At 48.6% G+C, this 26,976-nt stretch overlaps 2 protein-coding genes and 1 non-coding gene across 6 annotated transcripts in view; 1 reads left to right on the plus strand and 2 right to left on the minus strand.

Moving 5' to 3' along the window:
- Nucleotides 1-14,586, plus strand: part of Csf1r (colony stimulating factor 1 receptor) — a 29,126-nt gene extending 14,540 nt beyond the window's left edge. The window contains exons 11-22 of the mRNA XM_074076663.1: nucleotides 1,332-1,447; nucleotides 6,570-6,696; nucleotides 6,821-6,925; nucleotides 7,391-7,501; nucleotides 8,127-8,289; nucleotides 10,768-10,853; nucleotides 10,969-11,066; nucleotides 12,049-12,171; nucleotides 12,259-12,370; nucleotides 12,961-13,060; nucleotides 13,436-13,544; nucleotides 13,637-14,586. Coding sequence (XP_073932764.1) covers nucleotides 1,332-1,447; nucleotides 6,570-6,696; nucleotides 6,821-6,925; nucleotides 7,391-7,501; nucleotides 8,127-8,289; nucleotides 10,768-10,853; nucleotides 10,969-11,066; nucleotides 12,049-12,171; nucleotides 12,259-12,370; nucleotides 12,961-13,060; nucleotides 13,436-13,544; nucleotides 13,637-13,786 — 1,400 coding nt within the window. The 3' untranslated portion in view covers nucleotides 13,787-14,586. The remainder of the gene's footprint in view (nucleotides 1-1,331; nucleotides 1,448-6,569; nucleotides 6,697-6,820; nucleotides 6,926-7,390; nucleotides 7,502-8,126; nucleotides 8,290-10,767; nucleotides 10,854-10,968; nucleotides 11,067-12,048; nucleotides 12,172-12,258; nucleotides 12,371-12,960; nucleotides 13,061-13,435; nucleotides 13,545-13,636) is intronic.
- A 161-nt stretch (nucleotides 14,587-14,747) lies between these two features.
- Hmgxb3 (HMG-box containing 3) overlaps nucleotides 14,748-26,976 on the minus strand; it is a 59,452-nt gene continuing 47,223 nt past the window's right edge. For 3 of the 4 annotated variants that reach the window (XM_020158853.2, XM_020158856.2, XM_020158854.2), the window contains 7 exons: nucleotides 25,410-25,541; nucleotides 24,127-24,311; nucleotides 21,345-21,564; nucleotides 19,704-19,837; nucleotides 18,678-18,794; nucleotides 17,226-17,435; nucleotides 14,748-16,144 (listed from right to left, as the gene is read on the minus strand). In XM_020158853.2, coding sequence (XP_020014442.2) covers nucleotides 15,677-16,144; nucleotides 17,226-17,435; nucleotides 18,678-18,794; nucleotides 19,704-19,837; nucleotides 21,345-21,564; nucleotides 24,127-24,311; nucleotides 25,410-25,541 — 1,466 coding nt within the window. In that variant the 3' untranslated portion in view covers nucleotides 14,748-15,676. The remainder of the gene's footprint in view (nucleotides 16,145-17,225; nucleotides 17,436-18,677; nucleotides 18,795-19,703; nucleotides 19,838-21,344; nucleotides 21,565-24,126; nucleotides 24,312-25,409; nucleotides 25,542-26,976) is intronic. The other variant, XM_020158855.2, reaches the window with a different exon arrangement.
- Nucleotides 20,543-20,674, minus strand: LOC141424515 (small nucleolar RNA SNORA51). Its single transcript, XR_012449424.1, has one exon. It is a non-coding gene; the product is annotated as a small nucleolar RNA SNORA51 (small nucleolar RNA).

Raw genomic sequence — 26,976 nt, forward strand, 5'->3', positions numbered from 1 at the left:
GTCCTGTGCAACCTCGCAGGTTGCCTTTCTCTGCTTTGCATGAAGCTGCGTGAAGGCTTTGTCTCTGCTTCTTAGAGGCCACAGCACCATCAGGCCCTTAAATCCACTTTCAGCACCCACTGTGTGCCAGACTCTGAGGAGGTTCTCTGGACTCAGCGGAAACAGGGGGAACTGCTGGCCCCTTCCTGGCTCAGATATCATGTCACTTATATAAGTAACCCAGCTTCTGGTCTTGGAGCAACTGCCACCAGGCTCATTGCACCTTGCTGACTGTGATATTGTCTCACTGCTGGTCCCTGTGTATTTTAGGTACTAAACCAACATTGTGCTGAACACTTGCACTGTGCTGGGCATTATGTTGCACTCTTTGCAGGCCTTATATCAATTAACTCTCACACCCTGAAGAACTCAGTTCTATTTTCCTTCCATTTGGGGGAAGATAAAGCTGAGACTCAGAAGGAAGTCATGGGTTCGGTGTCACCATCTACTAAGTGACAGAGGTGAGAGTCAACCTCAGACCTCCTGGTCCAGCAAGAGGATGGAATTATGTCCTTCAAAACATATCAAGAGCCTGGTGCCAATGGCTGACTCCTGTAATTCCAGCTACTCAGGGGGCAGAGATCAGAAGGATCTCAGTTTCAAACCAGCCCCGGGCAAATAGTTCAGGAGACCCTATCTCAAAAAACCCATCACAAAAAAAGAGCTGGTGGAGTGGCTCACGTGGTAAGAGAGCCTGCCTAGCAAGCTTGAGGCCCTGTGTTCAAACTCCAGTGCCATCAAAAACAAACAAAAACATATCAGGAGAACTAGGGCTATAGATCCAGGGAAGAGGAGACCAGGGCCTGTAACCTGGCTCTGAGACCCTCACAAGGGCTGAATAGTGCCAAAGGACAAACAAGGACACTGCAGGGAAAGGCTGGGGAGGTGAATCTCAGTGTAACCTCTAGAAAGCCTGAGCTGCCAGAGGTGGAGGTAGTGATCCTGTCACTAGGGGTGTGATACACGCAGTGGCAGGACACGAGGCCAGGCTACTGCTGAGGGGTTTCTTGACTGGCAGAGCTAGGACCATATGACCCAGCAGTGTCTCCCTGCATCAGGAGGCTGGAATTCTGGATGGGGTTTGGGGTGGGCATGAGAGCCGAGAGCCTCTCCTTCCTGCCTCCTTCCATGGTGCAGGGGGACTTTTCACAAAGGAGGGGGGGGGGTGCCTCATTCACACAAGTCTTTGTAGAACACCTACTGTGTCCCAGACAGCTCGCTGGCTTGGTCTGAGTGGGCGGAGGGGGCTCAGAGTCCCTCTACGTACTCACTCCTCTGCTCCACCCCTTCAGAACCTGTCATACAGCCCCTGGATGAGTCTGTCTTCACACCTGTGGTGGTCGCCTGCCTGTCCATGATGGCCTTGCTGCTGCTGCTACTGCTGTTGCTCTTGTACAAGTACAAGCAGGTAAGCCAGGGTGGAAGACCCTGACAGCCAGGCCCTGAGCCAGGCAGATGTGGACACCTCTGGGCTGCACAGATTCACCCTTCAGCCTCCACTCCCTCACTCATTCTGTCAGTCAGCCATGTAACTAGCAGCTCTTTCACAACTTAGGTGCTGGGTGGCCTCTGACATTCTGCCATGGTAGGCTTTGCTGCCCAGGGCAAGAGATGTCACTGATCAGGTGGCTGTGAAAGTGAGGGTGCCCCTTTCAGAGTAAAATGTGCTATGAACTAAAGAATGGAACCCTGTCCCACCCGGAGCTTCCAAGCATGCAGTAAAGCATGAGAACACGGAGACAGCAGCCCTGCGCTGCACCTGAATCTCACTCTCAGATAGCATGTGGACTAGTGGAAGAGGGCCTGGGATCACCCTCCTCCTCCTCCTCCTTCTCGATGTTCAGTTATTAGTAGTAATGAAGGATGCCATGTTTTGCCCACTGCACATTGAGTGTATCACCCATCTGGCTGCTAGATAAGGGAGCGATGTTAGGAGCATTTTTATGGAGTGTGCGTAGCACATCATCTCATTGACTGCCCTCAGCAAGCATCATGTGTGGAGGGTATCATCAACCCCATTTTACAGAGCTGGAATCTGAGGCTCTGATAGGTTGAGCCAATTGTCCTTGTCAATAGCAGAATCTGGTTTTTAACCCTGAGGAGACTAACTCCAAGTTTGGAAGCAGGGTGTATAGCAGTCAGCTCATTACTGAGCTAGAGTCCTAATGGAGGCTGAAGAATTTGCCCACAGGGCAAATGTGGTTGGTAACAGATGCTCCACACCAAAGCCCACAGCCTCTACTACCTAGACTAGCCACCTCCTCATACAAAAGATAAGGACCATTGTGAGCCAAAGCCGAGAAGGGTAGGCTGAGGGCTCTTCTTCACCAGGGGAAGGACACTGTTGGAGAAGGTAGTCTGGCCTTGGCAGGACAGGCCCAGAAGAGTGAGGAATGCAGCATGGGAGGCAGGCACAGGAATACTCTGGGGGAGAGGGCTGGGTAGGCAAAGGGCCAGGTGAGAGGAAGGCCCAGGTGAGCTCCAGAAGACAAGAGAGAGATTAGGGCTAGGCACCTGCAGGGTTGGACCCCATCCTGCAGGTCCAGGGCTGTAAATGGGATTGATCCCCTTTTCTGCTTTTTCCTGGACATCCCTGCCTTGGGGGTCTTGCGACAAGAGGACCTGGAGGAGCAGGATGGGTGGATGTGGGGGAATCAGGAGGCCAGGCTGTCTGTGCTCCTGACAGCAGCTAACATGAGAAGGTGGCTCTGACTATAGCCCCAAGAAAGTGGGTCCTAGGTCAACACTTTAGGGGTATAGAACGAGCTCTGACACTGTCTGGCCAGGTGACCTTGGCTGCCTCACTGTCCTCTTTGGTCTGTTTCCAAGTTGCTGTATGATGGCAACAGGTGACCTTTAATGGCCTGTCCTTTTACACTGAGATCCTCTCTGTGGTCTGCTTTAAGAGCCAAGTAGTTGATGATCTGAGCCTGGATTTGGACAGATCCAGGTTCTGCCCGTCTCTACCTAGGAGAGCATGGGAAAGTTGGTGACTCTAAGCCTGTTTCTCCATTTGTAAATGGGAGTTAATCACGGCAGGCTGGTGCAAAGCTTCCCTGACCTACCACATGTGGAGGACGTGGTAGGCGCCAGGTGTACAGACATGCTCAGTAGTGAGGGCTCACTCCCTGGGCACAGGAGGAAGTTGGCCGGGGACCCAAATTAGCTCATGCATGTTGGGATGGGAGGGGTCCTGAGGCTGGGCATCTCCTTGACTGCACACCCAAAGTAGTTTCTGTGTTACTCGCCACCTCCAGAGATGAGACTTACTCACCCCTGTGGTCCCTCGTTCCTTCTCTGAGCAAAGTTCTACTTTATACAGAAGTAAAAACTGTCTCCCGGTGCCCCACAGTAGCTGCCTCCTCAGCCTGGAGAGCCCTGCAGAGATTCCAATGTGGAGTCCAGGACCTCTGCAGTCTTTTCTGCATGGACTGACCAGTCTCCCTTGGCTGTGGTCTAGGGACACCTGAGCTCTCTCCACCTCCTTATTTCCTATCTAGGAAATTCAACTGGGCCCTGATCCCACCCAAAGCCAAGAGAAGACCTGTGGCCTTCTCCCCAGTGTCCATGCATATCCTTCAGCTCCCCCCGGGCTTGGCTGACCCTGTGTGAAATACTCAAAAGATTCAAGTCAGTTGTTCTCTTGCCTCAGGGCCTGCCAGGAGTCCTGCTAGTCCCCTTCACAGGGACTTGGCCCTGTCTGTCCCCACTGCCTAGGCCTGGGTGAGGAGTGGCATCTTTGGAAGTGTTGTTTCTGCCTCAGGGCTGAGTCATCGCCTTCTTCAGAGAGACCACAAGGGGGCCACAAGGGAAGAGAAAAGGGCAGGAGTCAGCAGGCTGCAGGGAGGGGGTCACAGTGAGGGAGGGATGGGCTTGGAAGAGGAACTGCAGAGAGAGGCTGCTGTCCTGGAGAGACTGAGATTCTGACCAGGACTGAGCTATGAAGACAGGTGGATGCCCAGAGCTTCCAAGGCAATTGCTCAGGTCTTCACCTTCCTGAGGCAGAAACCCACCCCACGGAACCAGCTGGAGTATAGCCAGGACTTTGGTGCTTCTATGCCCACTTTGATTCCTGTAGGTCTGGGGTGGGCATAGGGTTTAGGCCTTGTGTGAGCAATAGGTGAGAAGATGAGAAGATGCACAGCGAGTGTCTGTTGAGGACATGGCTCACAGGATGTGCTCAGTGAGCACCACTATTGGCAATCAGCATTCCTGGTATTAGAAGATCTGGTTGAGGCAGACACTCTGGCCTCTCTTCTCTCACCAATGGAGCTCCTACAGAGAGGCATCCCCTTGGGCAGATGCCTCAGAGCCATGAGGGAACCCAGCCCAGGGATAGCATGGGGCCCTGGGAGGTGTTTGCACTCAGCAGGGAGAATGGTGGGGACTGTGAGGCAGGTGGGAGAGCATCGGCACTGGAGTCAGGATTCAGCGACATGAGAATCCAGCCACACCCCTCTTTCTCCACCTCCTCCCTACTATCACTTCCAATATGGCTCCTGCTCATTGGAGGCAGGAGGGGCTGACTCAGACCAGCTGCAGAAGAGACAGAGGAAGCAGAAGTGGTGAGGAAAAAAACAGCCTTGGCTACAGGGGTTCCTGGAGATAGAAGTGCCAGAAGAGATCAGAGAATCTCTTCTCCACTCTCTGTCTGGCTTTTGGGTTAGGAAGGCACCCACACAAGAACTTGCATCCTTGGAGACTCAGGGAGTTCCTCCCTATGTCCTTTTTCAAACCCTCCTTCCGAATCAGAGCCTGGAAGTTCCTGATGTCTAACTCCAGTCTTCTCTCCCAAATTACTTACAGGAAGTTTCTTTCTCTTAACCTGGCAAGATTTGCAGCCATAGGCCACCCATCTCCCCAAGGAGGAAGCCACCATTTAGCTCTCCCAACTGGGATGCTCAAGAAAGGACCCCAGCTGCTTAGCACAGCCCAGTTGGTCCCTGTCCCCAAGGCCTGATGGCATGGAGGGTTGGTTTGCTGACCCAAGGCCTCAGTGTCCTCCACTACCCTAGGCCAGCTTCCACTTTCCTCCAAACTTGGTCTTCCCTCAGCACTTCTCATAGACAGCCCTTGGCATGACACCCCCTTGCAGCTGCTCCCAGGGCAGGAAAGGGAGAGGCAGCTGGTCCTCCTGCCCAGGCCCCACATCCCAGCTCTGCCAGCTGGGTGGGTAGAAGCAACATCGAAAGCCTGAGGAGGAAATGAAGCCTGCCAGAAGCCCACTGCCTACAGCACATGGTACATAGTCCTCTTCATCCGTCTCAGCGACATCAAATCAGATAGCTCCTCACCCTGAACAGATCCTCAGGGCTTCTCCCTGAAGTTAGCAGGGAGCCAATGCCTGGTGGACCCTCACCACCTCCTGCCTCTGCCACCTCCTTCTCAGTTCTCCTAAGCCATACCTGCTACCTGTCTCTTAAATCGGCCAAGACTTTCCCACAATGCTGCAGCATTTGTGTTCGCTGTGCCCGGAAAACTCTTATGGCTAGCTTTACAGTGGCTTACCTCACTCATCTTACATCACTCTCTATCCTGTCACCTACCCTACTTCATTATCTTCATGACAGAATTTAAAAATTTCCTACCTAGATATTTGAGTTAAATGCCTCCCTTAGCCACTCGAATGCAAACTTCATGGGGCGGAGAGTTTGTGTTGTTCAGTGCTGAATCCACAGTACCCGCCACGAATATATGGTCAGTGAACTATTTAAGTAAGACTGTTGATACTCAGTCTTAAAAAGGAAGGGAATTTCAACCCATGCTACAACATGGATGAACTTGAGGACACTAGGCTAAGAGAAATAAGCCAGGCACAGAAGACAAATATGGTACGACTTGGGTGCAGCACCCGGAACGGTAAAATTCATAGAAAAGAAAGCAGAATCATGGCAGTTAGTCGCTGGCAGGAGGGAGGAATGGAAGTTTTCTTCAATGAGCATAGAGCTTCAGTTTTGCAAGAGGAGAAGAGTCCTGGAAAGTGCTTGCATAGCAATGTGAATGCACTTAATACTACTGAAATGCACACTTGAGAATGGTTGAGATGGTAAATTTTATATTATATATGTTTTACCACAACACAACTCAAAATCAAACAGGACTGGGGGTATAGCTTGGTGGTAGAGCGTGTGCTTAGCATAGATGGGGCCCTACGTTCATGCCCCAGCACCAATAAAATAAAAAAATAAAACCAAAAACTGTTTGGATGAAAGAATGGGCAGATGGGTAGATGAATGCATTGATCTCAAGTTCTACCCTCCCTCCTGGCCTGGGAATTACCAACTTATTAGAGATATCAAGACCCTCAGAGGTTATCTTGTCCAAGGGACGATCACATAGTAAAGCAGAATTGAGCAGGGACTAGCTCTCTGTGCCATGTCCATGCGATGCCATGACCCCTTCAGCACTTAGTGGGCCTCACTCTGTCTTCTGCTGAGAGCTTCAGGACTGTCACACCCTCTGCTCTCGAGGTAAGACCCAACATCTGCCTATCAGAGCAGCTGCCCTATACCTCCTCCCTTCTTCTGCAGAAGCCCAAGTACCAGGTGCGCTGGAAAATCATCGAGAGTTATGAGGGCAACAACTATACCTTTATCGATCCCACCCAGCTGCCCTACAACGAGAAGTGGGAGTTCCCACGCAACAACCTGCAGTTTGGTGAGATGGGGTCTCAATTCTCCAGCACTCCATGGTGGGGCCACTGGGGGCTGCAAGGAGCCTCTCCCAAGAGAGAGGACCCCTGCTATCCTGGGACCTAAAGGGCCTGCTTTATGTGTGACAGGGAAGACCCTGGGAGCTGGTGCCTTTGGGAAGGTGGTAGAGGCCACAGCCTTTGGTCTGGGGAAGGAAGACACTGTCCTGAAGGTGGCTGTGAAGATGCTGAAGTGTAAGTGGGGGAAGGACTGGAGAGCCGGGGGAGGGCTGGGGAGTGGTGTATGTTGGGAATGGGCCAGCCCTGTTGTTGCAAGAAACATCACCCACATTTTCAGCCTATTGGAACCTGGGGACAGAGCTCAGGATTAGGGGTCAAGTTTTGGCTTTTCATGTGAGCACCAGGTTCCTTGTGATTCCTGGTTCTAAGGAGACCTCTGACAACCTCTGGGTAGGGAGAGGTTTCTGCCTGAGCCCTGAAGAGGCTGGGGTACACAGAGGTTACCTAGGGCCATGACCTGGTCACAGTTTGACTCCCTGCCTCCCAATACCAGCTCAGTAGCAAGAGTATCCCTCATCTTCCTCTGTCCCTCCCTCTGTGCCTACATTTCTCCTTCTCCCTACTTTGGACTGTGATCCCTCTGATCCCTCCGGGTCTTTGGGGATCCCTGCTTTCTCTGACCTGTGGCCCATCTCCCAGCCACGGCTCACTCTGATGAGAAGGAGGCCCTTATGTCAGAACTGAAGATCATGAGTCACCTGGGCCAGCACGAGAACATAGTCAACCTTCTGGGAGCCTGCACTCACGGAGGTGAGGTTCTTGGTGGGATGGGGGTCCATCATTTGGGGGCCTTTGAGGACGCCAGGGCACCTTGCTCCATCTTCCTCTCTTCACCTGCTGCAAGTGCCAGTAGATCCTCAGCATCTCTGGCATTCCTAGGTAAGACTCCCAGGCTTGGCAGGAGTTGCTTATGCGCACTGCAGCCCTAAGGGGTGCTAAGCCATGCCTTGGTGCATGTGCTCTGGGGCAAGGAGATAAACGTGCAGAGTCCTGGGCTCTGCTTCCAGGGGTCTTGATTCTGTGGGTCTGGAGCTATGCCCCTACCCAAAGATGCTGGACACTCACCCCAGGGGTCACTGAGATACCTCAGAAACCTTAGCTATTTCCTTTTTCCTCACTTTAGCAGCTTTCCCATTGAACTGCCATCAATCTCTTTGAAAAAAGAATTCTTGGGCTAAAGTGTTTTTCGAAGTTTGTCCACTTTAGAGAGATGGAGTTACTGAGGCACCGAGAAACCTACTCACAGAGCCAGGATTAGAACTCGGGTGTGTTGGGTCTCAGGCCAGGGGCCTCATTGTCCCTAGCCCCGTGCTGTAGTTCACACAGGAAGCGGGGCCAGGGGCCCACTCCTCCTCACACCAGTCTGCTGCTCTAGGCCCTGTCCTGATCATCACTGAGTACTGCTGCTATGGCGACCTGCTCAACTTTCTGCGAAAAAAGGCTGAGGCCATGCTGGGACCCAGCCTGAATCCAGGTCAGGACCCTGAGGGGGACACCAGCTACAAGAACATCCACCTGGAGAAGAAATATGTCCACAGGTAATACCCTGGCAAAGGACAGGAGGCCAGTTTGGGGAGGTGGGACTCTGGTCTGTCTGCCAAGCTAGCTGCGAGGAGTAGCTAACTGTAGCCACCCCAGGTTTTACGGCAACTCTGATTTTCTAGTACATATACACATCATTCAACAATGATCTGAGCCCTAACCATGCTCTGAGAGTGCGGTGAGCAAAGATGGACAGCTCGAAACTGTGTGTTCATGAAATTGTCATCTTAATGTATATGAAAGATTGGGCACCGGTGGCTCACACCTGTAATCCTAGCTACTCGGGAGGCAGAGATCAGGAGGTTTGTGGTTCAAAGTCAGCTGGGACAAATAGTTTGTGAGACCCCATCTCGAAAAACCCCATCACAAAAATGGGTTGGTGGAGTGGCTCAAGGTGTAGGTCCTAAGTTTAAGCCCCAGTACCACAAAAAAAAAAAAACAAACCAAAACAACAACAACAAAAGTTGACCCAGGCCTGGGGCTCTGGCCAAAGATGAGAAGGCTTGGGGAATGTATCCTTCATCTCTCCCATAGCTGCACTGTGGGGCTGCAGAGCATCCGTTCCACTCAGGACTAGCTAACCTTAGTCCCCCATCACCAAGGAGAAGTGGAACAGACTTTGTTAACAGTTGGGTAAGAGGAGGCAAAACAGTATAACTGTGGCCAGGTCCATTGTCCACTGGGTCCTCAGTTTCCCAGGCTGAGCTGTCAGTATTGAACCTCTCAGAGCCTTCCTGGTTTTGCTGTTCTGTGATGCTGTGATTCCTGGAAGCCACCAGAGGCAGATGGACAGACAACATGGGGAACCAAAGAGAGGAAGTGGCAAATTTCATGTCACACATGAGTGGGGCAGAAGTGGAGCCTGGGCTAGAATTGTCTCTTGGCTTTAGGCCCAGTGGCCACCTGCCACTCTGCTGTTCTTGGTGTCTTGGTTTTGGGGCCTGGTGAAGTGGGGCAGGATCAGCACAATAAGGGCCCTTATTTTGCATACTGGTGGCTGCCAAACTCAGGGGAGCAAAGGAGGAGTCTATCTCTCTTTAGCACATGCTAAGAAGAGAAGGCCTGGTTGGATCTGCTTCTTCTTTTTGATTCTTAGATACCCCTGAGAGGGTTGGCACACACTGAACCTCCCTCTACAGGCTGGAACCTTAGACCAGATCAAATCAAAATGGGTACCAAAGTAAAGTACTGGCTTCCATCTTTAAATCTGCAGTCAAGGAAAGCATTCCCAATGGGAAAATTCCAAGGGTGAACGACTATGAGCCAGTCCTGCCAACAGGATCCCAAGCTAAGTTAATAGACAAGTACAATTTCTAGAACAAGGCGAAGGTATTTATGCCATGGTCAGATCATAAAAAAACCCTGGGTTCTCTATCCCGGAACAGCAGGGTATGGGCATCGCCAATCTGCACATCTCCAGTGCAGAGGGCAGAAGGCAAGTAGTTTCAAAGCTGGATCTGGTTGTTCAGGACAGTACGGTGCTCCTCCAAGTAAGTTCCACTCAAAGGAGGCTCCCGGCATTACTGGAGGTTGTTAGAAACGCACCTCCAAGACCCACCACTCAACCCTACCGAGTCAGAATCTACATTTTAAGGAGGTTCCCCAGGTGGGCACCTGAGTTTAAAAAGCTCTCCTCTAGACCTGCATGGATTTAAAGCTGTGAATGGCTGCCTGTTTCCCTCAAGTTTCTGAGGGTGGTGTGGGCATGGGAAATGTTAAAAGCTCCCGAGAAGGGATGGGCATAATGGTGCATGCCTGTAATCCTAGCTGTACAGGAGGCATAGGTGAAAGTATTGCAGGTCAAAAGCTCCCCAGGTGATTATTATAGTGCTTTATTTTTTGGATAGGGTCTTGTGCTTTTTTCCAGGACTAGCCTCAGACCATGATTCTCCTACCTAGGCCTCCTGAGTAGCTGAGATCATAGGTGCTCACCACCACATGCACCTGTTTGTCGAGATGGGGTCTTGTTAACAAATGCCTGGGTTGGCCTTGAACAGAAATTCTCCCAATCTCTGCCTCCCAAGTAGCTGGGATTCCAAACATGAGCCACTGAACCTGGCCATCCCCCAGTGATTTTAATGTGCTGTCTAGAGAACTCAAAGAAGGAGCTAGAATATGATCCCAGTCCAGCAGGACTGTTAGGGGAAGAGTTTGCCAACTTCAGACTGGACAAGGACCAGGAGGAGGAAAATTTCAGGGGCACATTGGCATTAGGAGTCATGAAGAACTTCCTAAGAGGCAGAGCTGCTAAAAGATAGAATGGTCTGTAAGCTCCAGCACTGGCAGTGGCAAAACATTAGACGGAATGTGGCAAGGAGCTTTTTTTTCATCAGAAAAGAGATGCTCAGATTGACCTCCAGGTTCCTTCCCTCCCTGAGTGGTTCCAAGAGTTAATGGGGTGGCTGGAGGCCAAGGCCTGAGCTGGGCAGTGAAGCAACAGGGCTGACCACCTCCCAACCTTCTCTCCCATGTAGGGACAGTGGCTTCTCCAGCCAGGGCGTGGACACTTACGTGGAGATGAGGCCAGTCTCCACTTCTTCAACTGACTCCTCTGAGCAAGGTGAGGAGGTGTCAGGGCCAGGTCAGAGAAGGGCTGTTGGGGACTGGGGGTGGGGCCAGGGAGGGCAGTGTGTGTGTGTGGAGGAGGACTGCCCTGATGCCGCATCCCACTCCAGATATGGACAAAGAGGCCAGCCGGCCACTGGAGCTCCGGGACCTGCTCCACTTCTCCAGTCAAGTGGCCCAGGGCATGGCCTTCCTGGCTTCCAAGAATGTGAGTCAGAACCAGTCCAGTGCTCAGGTCCCTGGTTGCGGGGGAGGAAGGGGGAAAAAACCCCTGTGGCTGGATGAGTGAGGATGAGAGGGAGGAGAGAGAACGATGTAAGAGGCAGGGGAGGAGTGGAAGTGCAAGAATGTGGGCAGCAGCACAAAGGGCCTCAGGCATGAGTGGAAGAAAGCTGTGCCCAGGGCAGGTCCTCACCCTGGGCAACCTCTCAGCGCGGCTTGGACAGGATTTGCTCATTTTTACTCAGCAGTGAGATAACAGCTGCCTCCTTCATGAAGCACATGGTCTCTTAAGATGGAAACAGAAGTTTCCTATGAGTGTAAACATGCACTCAGTCCAGGGAGTGGGAGCTCAAACCACCTCCACAGAACAGACTTAAGAGTCAATGACAGCTGGCTTTGCCACTTGCTCTATGACTTTGAGCACCTATTTACATTTTCTGAGCTTCTCCACGTCTCTACCTACAAAAATGGCATAATATTCCTATTATGTTTAGCCTAAGAGGAGGAGTGCTTGCCTAGCATGCTCAAGGCTCTGGGTTCAATCCCCAGCACTGAAAAAAAAAAGGGGGGGAGGGCACAGAATTGATTGGGGGTAAAATAGGATTATAATGTGTGCAATCACAAGCTCTAAAGGTGGCAGCTGAGTTATTAGCAATGGGATGGGCAAAGACTGCTCACAGCACAGGGAATTATAACTTCTAGGGCCTGGTGGACTGCCCAGCTCAAAGGCAGGAAGGGCTCCAAGGACCACAGAGGCAGGTGATGGTGGTCTAAACATTAAGCAGACACTACGTTTTCTCAGAACTGAACCCTGGAAATTTTAGAAACTTCAAGACAGAGGACCAAAAGGGATGTCCATTCCATCAAGAGGGATCCTGAGGCCTTATTTGTGGGGCCCTCTTCTCCCCTCCTCCCCCAGGCACAGGGAGGAAAGGGGCCAAGACTAACCCTGTGTCACTTTCCCTCAGTGCATCCACCGGGATGTGGCAGCTCGCAATGTGCTGCTGACCAATGGGCATGTGGCCAAGATTGGGGACTTTGGGCTGGCTAGGGACATCATGAATGACTCCAACTACATCGTCAAGGGCAATGTGAGTGCTGAGAGGGGTGAGGGGTGCAGTGGACTGGGGAAGGGATGGAGGTCCAGGGCTCCAAGTGACAAGAAACTGTCGTGCCAGGCCCGCCTGCCTGTGAAGTGGATGGCCCCAGAGAGCATCTTTGACTGCATCTACACATTTCAGAGTGATGTCTGGTCCTATGGCATCCTGCTCTGGGAAATCTTCTCACTTGGTGAGCTGCTAGGTCCACTCCAAGCCCAGCGTGGGGCTGATTCCTCTTTACCTCATGAAGGAAGATAATCAAGGACACCTGGTGCCTAGAATAGAGTGAGGTGGTAGAAGTGAAGGTTGGGAGAGGCTCTCAAACCCAGCATTGCAGCTCCTGGGTGGGCTTGGCACACCTTCCAGCCCTGAGTTGCATCCTCTCCTGCTTGTGTGATTGCTGCAACCTAGAATGCTGTTGCCCCTTTGAAACCTACATGCCCCTGAAGATGCAGCTCCCATCCTGAGGACTAGACACAGGGCCTCTTGCTAAGTCCTTAAACACACTGCTCTACTAACCTCCTAACTGGGCATCATCCCCACTTTGCTGACACACAACTGAGGCCTTGCTCTGCCCGATTCCAAAGCCTGTGCTGGCATGGTAATCCCTGGCTGAAGGCTGTCTGTCACCTCCTCCCAAAGCTTAAAACTGTGTGGCACCCAGGATAGCTGCTGCTCTGCAGCTATAGTCTGGGTGGGCCATTTACACTCCACATCATGGGTGGGGAAGGGGAAAGCAAGCAATGAGTATGGCCTCTTATACCAACATGACCTTTGCAGGGCTGAATCCGTACCCTGGCATCCTGGTAAACAGCAAGTTCTACAAACTGGTGAAGGATGGATACCAAATGGCCCAGCCTGCATTTGCCCCAAAGAACATGTATGTGAAAGGGTTCCAGGGAAGGAAGAGGACCCCCACGCTTTGGCTGGAAGATGATGGAAGGGTGTGGCTCTAGTCTTTCTATCCAGAATGCTCCAGTGGACTCTTAAAACCAACCCCTTTTTAGTTCAAGGTTTACCAGTGGCGGGGGAAGAGATGTTCTCAGAGAGGAGTTTAAACTGGGGCTGGTCCTAATCTCAGAAGACAGACTTTAAACTCAAGTATTAAAGGTCCCATCTTTCAAAATTTGGGCATTTAAAGTACCCTTCTCTAAGACTACTGAGGGTTAAGAAAGAAAGCATGCCGAACTTAGCTCTTGGGATGTGTAATGGTCCCCAGACCCTAAGGAGTTTCACACTGGCAACCTATCTTCAGATATAGCATCATGCAGGCCTGCTGGGACCTGGAGCCAACCCACAGACCCACCTTCCAGCAGATCTGCTCCCTCCTTCAAGAGCAGGCTCAAGGAGACCGGAAAGAACGGGTGAGTGGCTGAGCTGGGCTGGGCTGGCTCGAGCAGGCAATGCTGGGCTTAATGAATCAGAACTGACTGTCCTTGGCCTCTTCTACCTTCAGGACTACACCAATCTGCCAAGCAGCAGTAGCAGTGGTGGTGGCAGTGGCAGTGAGCCGGAAGAGGAGAGCTCTAGTGAGCACCTGGCCTGCTGTGAGCAGGGGGATATCGCCCAGCCCCTGCTTCAGCCCAACAACTACCAGTTCTGCTGAGATGGTGATAACAGGGAGCACAGCTCCTCTCCTCCAAGCTCTAGCTCCCCCATGGATGGGGCATCATGGGGAGAATACAAACTTTGCCCTTGGTTATTTCACTCAGCTTGGCCCAGTCTGAAACTTGGGAATGTGAGGAGTCTAGGAGAGGTCTGAGAGGGCCCCATTCCCAGGGCCTGGGCCACCACTGCCAATCAGGGGCTGAGGGCTGAGCCTTCTCCCCTCCCCCACTGTTCTCATGGTATTGGCCTGTTTGCTATGCCAACTGGTAGAACTGCCAGCTCACTCTTGACCTTGTTTCCACTTCCCAAAACCCCCTTCCCTAATTACCTTTATGTCTTTGTGGAAATGGACTTTGTGCCTGAAAGTCTCCAGCAGCTGTCCTAATATAAAGAAGACAAGGCTACCTGGAGCTAGGCAGCCTGACCAGTGGTGGGATTGCCCGCCCTGACCCAGTGTAGTAGTAGTGACAGGTGCTCATGGCTCACAGGCCCTTGGGGGCAAAGTGGCTCCTTTGTAAGAATCTAATTGGACCTTCTAGTCTCTGCCTACAGCTTTCTTTACTCCACAGCCTTACCCCACCCTGGATCTGGGACTGCTCTTATAATGAGCCAAGTGGCAGCTAAAAGTGGGGGGTGTTCTGCCTGGTCTTTTGTCATTCTGGGTTGGAAAGCAAACAATCTTGGTGTGTGGCTGGCCACACCAAGCAAGAAGTACGTGCTCCCCCAAGCTGACTCATCTAACTAACAGTCACGATGCGGGATGTCTCTTGTCAACATTAAACTAACAGCATTAACACAGCCGGCCTCTGGTTCTTTGCACACTGCCACACATGCAAGTACCTTAAGACCTCTTTCTAGTCTCCCTCCGGTGAACGGACAAGTTCAGCCCCTCCAGAGCTCAACCACACTGTAACCCATACAATAACCAGGGAACTGGCTCTTATGTCATCAAAACCAGATAATTTAATAAACTTTATTCTTGTTGGGGGAAGAGAGGGGAAAAAAGCCACCTACTCCACTCCTCTCAATAAATTAAGTAACACTCGGCCAATTCCTGGGCCCTAAGCAAACTATGGGCACTGAGCCAGCCCTGCTGTTTCCTGATGGCCCTGTCTGCTTCCCCTTCACAGAAGGGAGTTTTCCTACTGCCAGATTAGGTCAGGACCGTGGACCACATCTCTGTGGTGAGGGTCCCAGTACCCAGGGAGGATGTAGAGTACAGCAGTAGTAGCCAGGGAAAGAAGGAAGGGGAGTCTTTTCCCCAAAGCTCAGGGTAGACAACAGTTCCAGGAGAGAGCTGTGGCTAACTGTTCCTGCCTCCTTAGCTTCCCCAAGATGTGGATGTAGAAGAGCCAGAGAAAAAAGCTCCTTTCCTTTGAGGGAGAATCCAGAGCCCAAAGGGACTCCTAGAGTGAATGAGACCACTGAAGCCCTAGTCAAAGGCAATGGCTAAGGAACTCATGTGGCTGTACAGCTGGGACCACCAGGTTCCTCCAGTGAGAAGAGAGCTCAGCAGCTTTCCCACCTGGTGTGGGTTTCCTGCCTTAGCCCGCCCCAAGTCCTCCTCCCTGACCTGCAGTGTGCCCAGGGAACCAGCTACCAACCTCCCTTAACCACCCTCCCTCCCCTAAACACAGTATGTTCCCCACGTGCTCTCTCAGGGCCAGTTAGGGGGTTCCTGGCACCTCTCCTGACCCCCAGGAGTTTAAGAAGTGAGGACCCTAGGCCCCACCATGCTTAGGAAACGGAAGCTCTTTGGTCAGTCCCAGCAGTCAGAGGTCCTCCCCACAGGTGACTGCTTCTGCAGGTCCTCTGGATAAGGTTACCTCGGGCAAGGGGCTTATTATGGCTTGAGAGAGATGGTGCAGTCCCTGTACCGTAACTTGGCTTACTCTGCCACTACAGCCACCTCCTCTTCCTCACCCTCCTCCTCTGTCTCTGTCTTGATCTGAGCAACCCCAAGGCGGTAGAGGGCATCACGAATGACCACCTCTCCAGGCTGGCAGCTCTGCACAATGTCCTGGATCTGCCGGTTGACAATCTCACGGCTGGTGAGGAAGTCCATCAGGCGGTTGTAGAGGTAATAGTGGGTGGCATTGTCAAAAGCAATGGGCCGCTGGCGGACATTGTTTGGTTTGCTGTCCACGATGGAGGCTAGGATGCTTGCGTAGGGTGCCAACTCAGGACACAGGGACAAGGAATGATGCCCAGCACTGGGGTCACCAGGACTGGGCTGTGTGCCTGCGTGGACAATACGCCGTGTGGTAGTCTTGGTGACTGGGTGCTGGACAGAGTGTTCAGCCTCTGTCACGTCCACGGAATAATGCTGGTCCAAGAGCTCAGGGCAAGAAATGCTCTAGAAGAGAGATGAGAAGCCATTTTAACAAGAAACATGACTAAGGTTGAACCTGTGAGAGCAAAAGTCGTGGAGTCAGGCAGCCCTGTTTAAATCCTAGCGTCCCTGTACACTGCGACTTCTGGGCCAAGCCCCTTCCTAGCTCCCTCTGCTACCATTTCCTCATGTGAGTACAGGAACAGAAAACAGGTCATCCCCAAAACATGTTGGGATTGTTTGAGCTGCTATTTTCATTGTACCTAATCAATTCAGGCTGCAGGGCAGGAGAAACTGGCTCTGAGGGAGGCTTATATACCTGTAATACCTAGCACAAGCCTTAATACCTAGCACAAGCTCTTGGGGACTGAAATCCTCAGACAGCTGTAATAATGATGCTCTCATCAAGGAAGAGCCAGAGGCCTTTACCTCCCATAATGAACCCTAGCAGGGGCACTAGTCTCCCTTCTGATTTTTCCTTTCTTCCTAATACCAGTTCTAAGGTCTCTTTCAGCAAAGGCCAAGGCAAGCTTTGGAGTGTGCATGCCTCTGGTAAGAACAACTGCCAGGTTCAATGACAAAGACACAAAGACAAGGGCTCTGTTACTGATTTGCTGTGTGACCCTGGTCAAGTCCATTTCCCTCGGGTTGAAGAACGGTGCTGGGGACTATTCCAATTTATAAAGAATAGAGGTTTATTTAGTGTATAGTTCTGGAAGTGAGATCAGAGCAGTGAGATCACTGCTGTGTGTCTACAACACTACAGGCATGCTGGTGGTATATGCATAGACAAATCTAAGAAATGGAAATGAAATAATGAGCCACAGGACTAGTCAGTGTGTGCAATGACTCAAAAGTGGCTTATCTGGAAGGCAACCTGTGTTTGGAACACATCAGGCATACTAAATGACATGTTTTGTTCTCATACACACTAAGTAGTCAGTATCAACTTAGAGAGTAAATGCTAGTTCCAGTGCATCAAGCAAAATGCTGGTGGGGAAAAAGGATGCTAGAGATGGTTCTCAGGCATGTCCCTTGAAGAACCAGAGGGTTGGGACACGGTCAGCCTGAGGAATTCATTTCAGTTCCTCAGAGGGTCACTCACCACTGGTGGCTCTGTAGGGCTAGAGAAACAGCCCTGGTTCCTTCCCCACATCTGGCTTGTCAGCTCTGGGTAGCAGAGGTCAGCACACAGGGCCACTGGTGTGGCCATATCTACCATGTAGACAGGTGGCCAGTGACGGGAAGAGGCAAGGAGATCCACATGGTCACGGGCACTTTCACCTCGAACAAGGTACTTGGAGCCGCAGACCACCTAGGGGGAGATGTAGGGCCCAGGCCACCAGGGGTAAGTAGCCAATGTGCAGGCAGGCCATGCAGAACCCTCACTTGTCTTCCCAGGAAGATTAACAATTGGCTTCATAACTGAAGCCCGTGACATTTTGTTCTCCTACTTCTGTCCCTAAATGAAGTCACCAGCTCATCCTTGCCCTCGAGAAAAGTGCTGGGATATCCTGTTCTTAACTTAGGCAGGAAGGTAGTCAAGGCATTTCCTTGATAGCGCACTCCCTCCATATGACCTACCAACATCATGTAGTGGTTCTCAATCCTGACTACACAGCACCAGCAGCAGAGAGCTGGTTACAGATGGAGATCCTGGGCCCCAACACAAACCTAAGAAATTTGTGTGTCTGGATCTAACCACTTGTCTTTTGAGCAAGCTCCTAGCAGACCCCAGTGTACTGCTCAGATGGTAGCCTCTACTGTTATCTAGTAAACATCTCCATTGACAGGCACCCAGCACCATTCTATAACTGAACAAACCTGGGTACACTGGAGAATTCTGCCTTCACACCCACCTGGCCGTAGCTTACAAATGAAATGCTCCCCTCCACAACCCCAAGATAGATCTGGAGTCTCTTATGTTGTCAGATGCTTCTCACAAGACAATACCCATCACAGTATATCCTCTGGGGGCTTCAAGCCTCTCCCTCAGACACAGTTCCTATTCCAGTGATTGATGACCTCACTCCTCTTGCAGCCAGGCTCCCTTCTGACTCATCATGTCTCAGGAACTAAGGCTTTGCTGACACTCCACCCCACTCAGTATCTGTTAACAGAACGGGTTTTCCATCCAGTATCTTGCTGAGCCTATTCTGCCATCAGGTATCACCTATCCTGGAACCTACCCAATTCACATCCTTCAAGACACCTGATGATTGTTCCCAAACCAAAATCAGACTGTCACCATCCCCATTTCCCACTCAGTATCATCCAAAGGGTCCCTCACCACCCTCAGAATAAAAGCCCCAATGGTGATGGTGACTCTAGTCTCTAGGGCTCTCCCTGCTGGGGACCACTTCTTTCAGGCTCTTCCCTAGGGTCCTCCCTATCTTTAGGCCCCAGACTTCTCTGGTTGCCTTAGAGACAGCAGGTCTTACCTTGTTCAGGCTGCACAGCAGCCAAAGTCCCAAACCCCAAAGAATGAGCTAGATCAATCAGATTGTCTGTGGGCAGTTTATAACATTAGCAAGTTCACCCCAAGCTCCCTTCTTACCTGATGGGGGCACACCTTGTAGAGTTTACCTCCTGTGAGATGAGGTGGGGGCTGTCTAGCTCTGGCTCCATTCTGTACAGATTCATAGAGGGCCAATAAGGAGAAGCAGAGCTGATCCTGGAGGAGAAGGACAAGAGTGAATGCTAAGGGATCAGGCTTGTTACTTAGCAGCAAATGCTCACTCCATACCCAAGGGAAAAGGGACAACTGCTAGGCCAGACTGGGCCTTAGAGCCTTACCAGCCCAACTCCTTTAAGTATAGGCAAGCACCTGGAAGCCCCAAAAGGATTAGGACACAGAAAGAGTCAACCGGATTGACCAAGCTGCCAGACTCTGGGCCTGGGGCCTTCTAGTTTCTATTTTATCATTTATTCATTCATTCATTTATTCATCTGGTGGTACTGGGGGTTTGAACTCAGGGCTTCAAGCTTGCTAGGCAGGTACTGTACCGCTTGAGCCACGTCCCTAGTCAGGGTCTTCTACTTTTTAGAAGTCAGAGGAACCTTAAGAGGAGCTAACATTTGAATGTGAATTTGAAGGAGGCACAGTATTTTCAAGAGCACAGAAATATGAAGGAAAATCAGTAATGTATGGATAAAACACATATATACACTGTCTATATGTGTAGTAGCAGTCACTTTCTAAGAGTCTGAAAACCAAATGCTGTGTAAATTCTTTACAACAGCCTCATAAAGTTGATATTTTAGTTATTTTAATTTTACAAATGAAGAAACTGAAGCTCAAAATGTAAGATAAGATAGTTTATCCAAGATCATACAGAGTAAGAAGAATGAGGATTCCTGACCCTAGAGTCTAAGCCTACTACATTCAATAGGAGGAACCAACAGGAAGCCAAGACCTCACATGAATGTCACAATCTGGCCACTGCTATCTTCCAGCTTCCTGGCTGCCAGCACCTTCTTTCCAAAGCAGATGCCCTGTCACATGTGTCCATATCCTGCTCAGAAAAGAGACAAACTAACCTGTTCACAAAGCCCAACTTCCACTACTGCAACTAGCACTCACCCTGGAGTCTTCTGCCCCAAAGGGGATGTCACATTGCCCCAGCAGGTGCTGCAGCTCTTCTTCTCCATAGGAACCAAGCTCATCAAGCTTGCAGGTACCCTCTTGGAGCAGTCTCACCAAGGCACTGCCATTGCCTACAAGAGATGACAATGCTGGGAGGGGCTGCTGCCAGCCACCAGAGGTAGTCTCTTATGCTTGAGGATGAGAAAAAGGTTGCTGGGCCTGTAGGACAGCAAGTAGTAGAAGACAGTTCTACACTGAGTGCTTCCCAGGGTACTGGGAGAAGCAGAACATAAGGCTAGTCTATGACGTCTGCAGACATGTGAACTCTGAGAACTAGAACATGCCCTGGAACATCCTAGTGAGATACCCAGCACATAGCCATTACAAAGAACCCTAAAATGGGCCACCTTTTAATTTGGTCTTGTTTTTTTCAGAACCAAAACACAGATGCTTACCACACCTGCAGCAACAAGAGAAGCAGTAGCTGTCACTTAAAAAATGTTCTCTTTATGTTATGCTCCTGACTAACCAAGGAAACTGCTATGTAGGGACCTTAAACAACTAAACAAATCCTGGGCTGGAGGTATACCTCAGTGATAGAGAGTTTGACTCCCATGCAGATAGCCCTGGGTTCAATCTCTAGCAACGCAAAAATAAATTACATCAATAAAATTAAAAATTTTTAAAAGTTCCTGAGCCTTAAAGCAGCAAATACAAGTGGAGGCGTCAATAGGTAATGTCAGGAAGCAATGTTTTGACAGCCAAGTGAATCACAGCATATTAAGTACTATGAAATCAATTTAGCAGGTTTTATCTAGTTTTTTCCTTTCTCTTCCCTATGTCTCCCCATTCACAATACAGATCAGGCACAAGGCCTGGACTGAGGTGTATATGGGATAGGTTTACTTTTCCTCCTCTTTCTATACGGTCAGTGTAAGAACACAGACTGTGGTAAGCACCAGGAGGCCTAGGTATCTTTTTTCTTTTTAATGAAATAAAAATAAAGCGTATTGTACTTGGTGAGAAAAAGTATTATTTTGTGGAACTTTTTTTCAGTTATAGGTGCACACACATTTTGCATACGTATGGATTATTCTGGGTAATGATGCAAAACGTATTTCTTCTTAAAGTAGAAAGTTATCACTCTATATTAGCTCAACAACTTAAGAGGTGGGTAACATGTCACATCCTTTTTGTTGATACAGCATTAGAAGCTCAGGGCAATGAAGGTACTTGCCAAAAAATTTATGCTATTCCCATCTAGTTCAGGGCTTCTCAGTGGATGATCCACAAACCATGTGATCTACCTCCCCCTACACTTTCTCAATGAAAATCTTTGGGGTCAGAGCCTATCATCAGTGTTTCTTGCAACACTACTACTCAGTTGTACATCCCAGTACTATATTCATCAACAGTGAGTGGTGTGTCTGTCCTATATAGTATTGCTAGTAACTCTTCAAAACTGTGCACCATGACTTTAACCTTTAGGGGATTTTGTCACAGCTGCCATTAGCTTTTTGATGGAGTTTCTAGATATGCCTAGCCATCCCTTGATCACTGTGCTGTCTTGCCATGGACAACATCCCAGACTCCTGACTTAGCCATTCTCTGATACCAATCAACCACCAGGTGCCTTACCAGGTACTGGCTGCACATCCAGGTTTTTGTCTTTCTCAGTATTGACGACCACAGCTCCTCTCATGAGTGGAGGAAAGAAGGGGGCAATAACAGAGGCATCGAACTTGGTAATAGGGATGCTGGCAGGGAATGCCACCTGCTCAATCACCTCTGTTTCCATTGTGGCCCAAAAGTCTTCCACGTTCACTTCACTGGAGCCCAAGAATTCAGGCCAGGTGAACTAAAAGATCAAGATAAAAATGGCTGAACTGCAGAAGCCACATACTCTTAGCAACATGATAGCCTTCACCCCTCCCTTATGTACATGGAAATCAAGGCTCAGCAAAAGGGAGGAGTCTGACAGTCATGCACTGCTGAGCACCCCTAAATTTGACAACTTAGTACTCAACTGATTTTATTTCTCTCATACCAAAAACAGTGCAAAGTTCCTTTGCTTCTCTACCTTTATTCATATCATATTCCCAACCTTAGAGGAAAGGTGAGCTACTATTTGAATGCTTGTTATATATGAGACACTTTCTACTTAACTATTAATAAGCTCACATCTGTAATCCTAGATACTCAGGAGGCAGAGATTGGAAGGATCGCAGTTTGAAGCCAGCCGAGGCAAATAGTTCTCAAGACCCTATCGTCAAAAAAAAAAAAGAAAAACCCATAGCAAAAAAGGGCTGGCAGAGCGGCTCAGGGTGTATGCCCCAAGTTCAAACCCTAGTACCACAAAAAAATTTAAAAAAAGGTGAACCTAGGTCTAGTTCTAAGGCCCAAGACTTAATCCTGTTCCTGGCTGACAAGAATAATTTAGTGAATTCTATCCATCTTCCGATAACCACAGATTCCTCCCCTCTTTCACCTTGTCAGCCCTCTCCTCTTTCCTTTACCCCAGGTAGTATTTACTTGTTATAGGCATCTAGCACTTATACTACCATTCTTTTTGGCAGTGTTGGAGATCAACCCAAGGTCTCATGTATGGCAGGCAAGCATTCCCCAACTCAATTTTTCTTATTCTCTCTCTCAGTGGGACTGGGGTTTGAACTCAGGGTTTCATGCTTGCAAATCAGGAGCCCTACCACTTGAATCAGGGCTCCAGTTCATTTTGCTCCAGTTATTTTGGAGATGGAGGTGGGGGGGTCTCACAAACTATTTGCTGGGCTGGTCTCGAACCGTGAGCCTCTTGATCTCTGCCTCCCAAGTAGCTTCAATTACAGTTATGGCCACTGGTGCCTCATATACTTAGCTGGCTATGCCAACACCAAAGCTGTTCTCCTGAGCTTCTGCACCTGCCCTGGCAGGCAGGATGCAGTCACTTCATGTCCTAGTCCTCTTGAACTCTATGGCAGAGTTCAGAGACAGAAACCTTGTATTTCGGCACAACTAGTAGCATACATAAGGGTCACTATTTATAGGATTAACTCTGTATAAGGTTAAGGAAGATTCCTTCTTATTCTCAGTTTGCAGAGTTTTACGCTAAGTGGGTATTGAACCATACTGAAAGCCCTCCCCCCTTTTTTTTACATCTAATGAAATAACCACGTGAGTTTCTTCTTTAATATGCTAAATAGTGAATTGCACTGATATATTTTCTAATGTTTAAGCAACCTTGCTTTCTGGTGATAAATTTGGTCATGATACATTATTCATTGAGAGCTACTGTGCTATTATCTTATTCAGGCACGTCTACCTTCATGAGTACAATAAACCCTAATTTCTTCTCTTATATCAAAAATGTTTGAGCTTGCTTTCAAGGTTACATTGTTTTATACAATGAACAGGAGAAATATACCCGCGTTTGCTATTCTTTGTCTATGACTGGAATCATATACTTCTTGGATTTTTGCTATAATTATTCTGTGAAGCCATCTGAATTTGGTATTATTTCCATGTGAAAACTGTTTAGTTTAGAACCCAGTACCTTCAGTGGCTTTCCATTTCACTCTGTAAGTTCTTCAAATGGCCCATGTAGGTTTCAGCCTCTCATGCCTCTCTGAACCTCACACACCTACCAGTTCTTGCATCATTCTCTCCAGTTACACTGGTTTCCTTGCTGCCCCCAATCAAGCCCAGCAAGACTGCCTCAGAGTCTGTTCTTTTTTTATTTTTGGCAGTACTGGGGTTTAAACTCAGGACCTCACAATTGCTAGGCAGGTGCTCCACCACTTGAGCCTCACCTCTAGCTCAGAGTCTGTTCTTGCTGCTCCCTCTGCCTGAAACATTCCTCCCTAAAGTTACCTGAGTTTTAGATGCCACCATAGAGGCCTTCCCTGACTACCTTCTATAAGAACAGGAACACCCTTTTCCACTGCACAGCTATCTTCTCACTCTGGTGCACAAAACTCATTACTACTTAACTTACATTTGTTTCCTATCTGTTTCCCCCAAAACAGAACATGAGGTCCATGAAGGCAAAAACCTTGCTTTTTAAACTATTTTCCAAGGGTTTAAAAAAGGGCCTCTAGGGACTGGGGTTGTGGCTTAGTTGTAGAACACATGTTTAACATACACAAAGCCAGGGTTTAATTCCCAGCATGTATGTATGCATGTATAAATAAATATTTTAATAGTGCATCTAGTTCATGCTCAATACATTTGATGAATGAGTAACTGAATAAACAAGTCCTGTTTCCTTCTCCTTTCCCCAGATGAAACCCTGGGCTGTAGGAGGAAAAATCCACTGGCCTCAACCCATAGGACTAAAGATATCTATCCCTGGGGATAGCATGCAGGAAGGTAGCTACCAAACTGAGGGGACACCTCTGAAGGTCACCCATGGCTGAGAGTCACTTACTTCCACACTTTTCAGTGCCAGTACATTCTCTTCATTCCTCTGAGCCATTTCCACTTTCGGGGCCACACCACAGATGCCACAGATCATGTCATTGTAGTCTCGGACAGTGAGGCACTCAAAAGCCCAATAGCCATTGCACAACAGCTCTTGCAACTGACTTAGCTCCTCCGAGGTTAGAGTCTTCTCTGGAAGGACAGCAAGAGCACTGAGAAGGTCACAGAAAAAGCTCGTGAAGGCACTTGAGATGAGCCAGTGGCGAGTAAGAACAGCAATCCTGCAGGACTGATTTTCCCCTGAAAACACCCAAGAGTACTTACTACTCTGAGGGTCAGGCACGTGGCCTTCAAGTGCTCAAGGAGTAATCTAAAGGGCAGGTCCAACCAAAGTGATAGCTGCCTTGAACTAAGAACTTCAAGGTATTACATGCTGTGCTGAGGGCTTTGGAAATGTTATCTAGAGCTGAAAAAGTGGCTCAAATGGCAGAGTGCCTGCCTAGCAAGTGTGAGGCACTGAGTTCAAACCCTGGTACTACCAAAAAAAAAGACAGAGAGAGAGAGAGAGAGAGAAAATGTTACCTAATTTAATTCCCACATGAATTTAATTCTTTATGATCCAAGAGCTATTACTATTCTCATTTTATAACTGGAGAAACACAAGAACTTGCTCAAAAATCGCACTGCCACTAAGAAGCAAGTCTAAAACACAGGCCTGTGTGGCTCTAGCACCTTGCTACGCTGCCTCTTTCCCCACAGCAGGCAAAGCAGAGAACTGGAGCCTGTAGGAATGGGATGTGAAGCACGATGAAGTACAGAGAGCAAGCATGTCCCCTACCCCTGGGTCTCACACGAGCCTTAGGACTGGTAGCAGACATCCAGGAGCTGTGTATTCATAATGCGTCTGACAGACCTACTGTCAAAGGATGTGCTTCTAAAACTCAGTTGTGAATTTGTTCATTCATTTGCTGACCACTATTTGAGCTGTTTTCGTATTTTGGCTGCGCTGAACAATTAATACTGTAAACATTCGTGTATGGGGCGGGGGGGGGGAAGAAAGTCAGTTGTGATCCCTTGCTAAAGATCCCCAGATGTATGGAAAGACACATGGTTTCCAAATCCAAAGTTCATTTGATAATTATAAAATTCAAACAGAAGAGCGCATTAGGAAGAATGTCTCCTTTTCAAAATCCCAGACTCTTCTCCAAAATGATTCAACCAAAGCCTACCACTGAAAATTCCCAGGGTGCTAAGCACTAAACCTGGGAGAAGGAGGAAGATGACCTTTACCTGTCTGCTCCTGCACAGACTTCAGTACAACACTGACAGACACTCTGGGGTCCTCTCCCAACTTGATCTGGTTTCGGATTGCAAAAAGCAAGTCCAGGCTTACTAGCAACTTGTTCCCCACATTAAAGAGACCTGCAGTTAAGAAGAAGCAACAAAAATTCACTGTAACATCACACACAATGGGAAAAAATAAACTAAATGTTCACCAACAGAAGATTAAGGTACACTGACAAATAGAAAATTATGTATGCATCTTTAAAGAATAAAGGAGACCTAACTGTTCTGACATGAAATTGCTCAAAATACATAGTTCAGTGAAAAAAGCAAATAATGAAATTATATATATAGTACATTCTCCCTCCCCGCTCCCTGCCCCAGCTCAGTCCTCAGAACCAAAGATGCCACTCTTCTGCTACCCCTTCCATGGCGAAGGGTCAGGAGGTTCTTTAGCCCAGTGAAGTGTAGGGGATGTAACAAAGGCTATAAAATCACCCCTACATGAAATCCTGGAATAGAAGAATGCAGTCATTTTAAGACAAATAAAAGAGGATTTTTTTTTATTTGTATAAAATGTAACACACAAATGTATACAGAAGCAAATTCTGAAATAGGTGTCCCCAGTAAAGAAAGGTATAGAGGATTGGGAAGGACTTTCTAAGCATGACAGCAAAGGTTGAAACTGTACAAGCAAAGCTCTGGTTACACAAAAATAAAAAAAAAAAAAACAAAAACAAACAAACAAAAAACCAAACCTTTGGTATCCCCCAAATCAAAAACACCATACACAGATTTAAAAGACAACTGATAAAGCGTAGGAGAAAACTGTCAAAACAAAAACAAAACAAAAAGCCCAGAAGAATGGAAATGTTCGCAAAAGAAATTCACACACACACACACACACACACACACACACACACACAAAAGTCCACAAAGATCATGTAAAAGATACTCTTTAAGCAAAAAAAAAAAAAATTACATAGGGCTGGGGATGTAGCTCAGTGGTAGAGTGCTTGCCTAGTATGCACAAGGCCCTAGGTTGGATTCCTAGCACTGCAAAAAAAAAAAAAGAATGAAGGAAAAAAAAAAAGGTCTATCAATTCTTACCTATCAAATTGACAACCTTTAAAAAGTTATAGTACTAATGAAAAGATCCTAGAGCTAATAATTGAGTTTAGCAAGGTCATTGGATACAAGGACAACAGACAGAACTCAGTATTAGCAATGGATTGAACGTCATTTAGCACTGAAAAAAACCCGAAATACAGAATCCCAATTAAAATTCTAGCAGGGTTTTGTAGATATTGATAAACTGACCTAAAATTTATATGGTAACACAAAAGAACTAAACCAGCCAAAATAATTCAGGAAGAACAAGGCTGGAGAACTCATACTACCTGATTATAAGACTTAAGATGAAGATAAAATAATTAAGACAGTGTAGTACTGGCAAGAGGATAAACAATGGAACAAACTATTGTTCAGAAATAGACTCACACATACATGTCAACTGGTTTTCAACAAAGAAGCAACAGCAAGTCAATGGAGAAAGGGCTGTCTATTCAATCAC

The sequence above is a fragment of the Castor canadensis genome, chromosome 6 (assembly GCF_047511655.1).
Source record: "Castor canadensis chromosome 6, mCasCan1.hap1v2, whole genome shotgun sequence".
NCBI classification, from domain to species: Eukaryota; Metazoa; Chordata; class Mammalia; order Rodentia; family Castoridae; genus Castor; species Castor canadensis.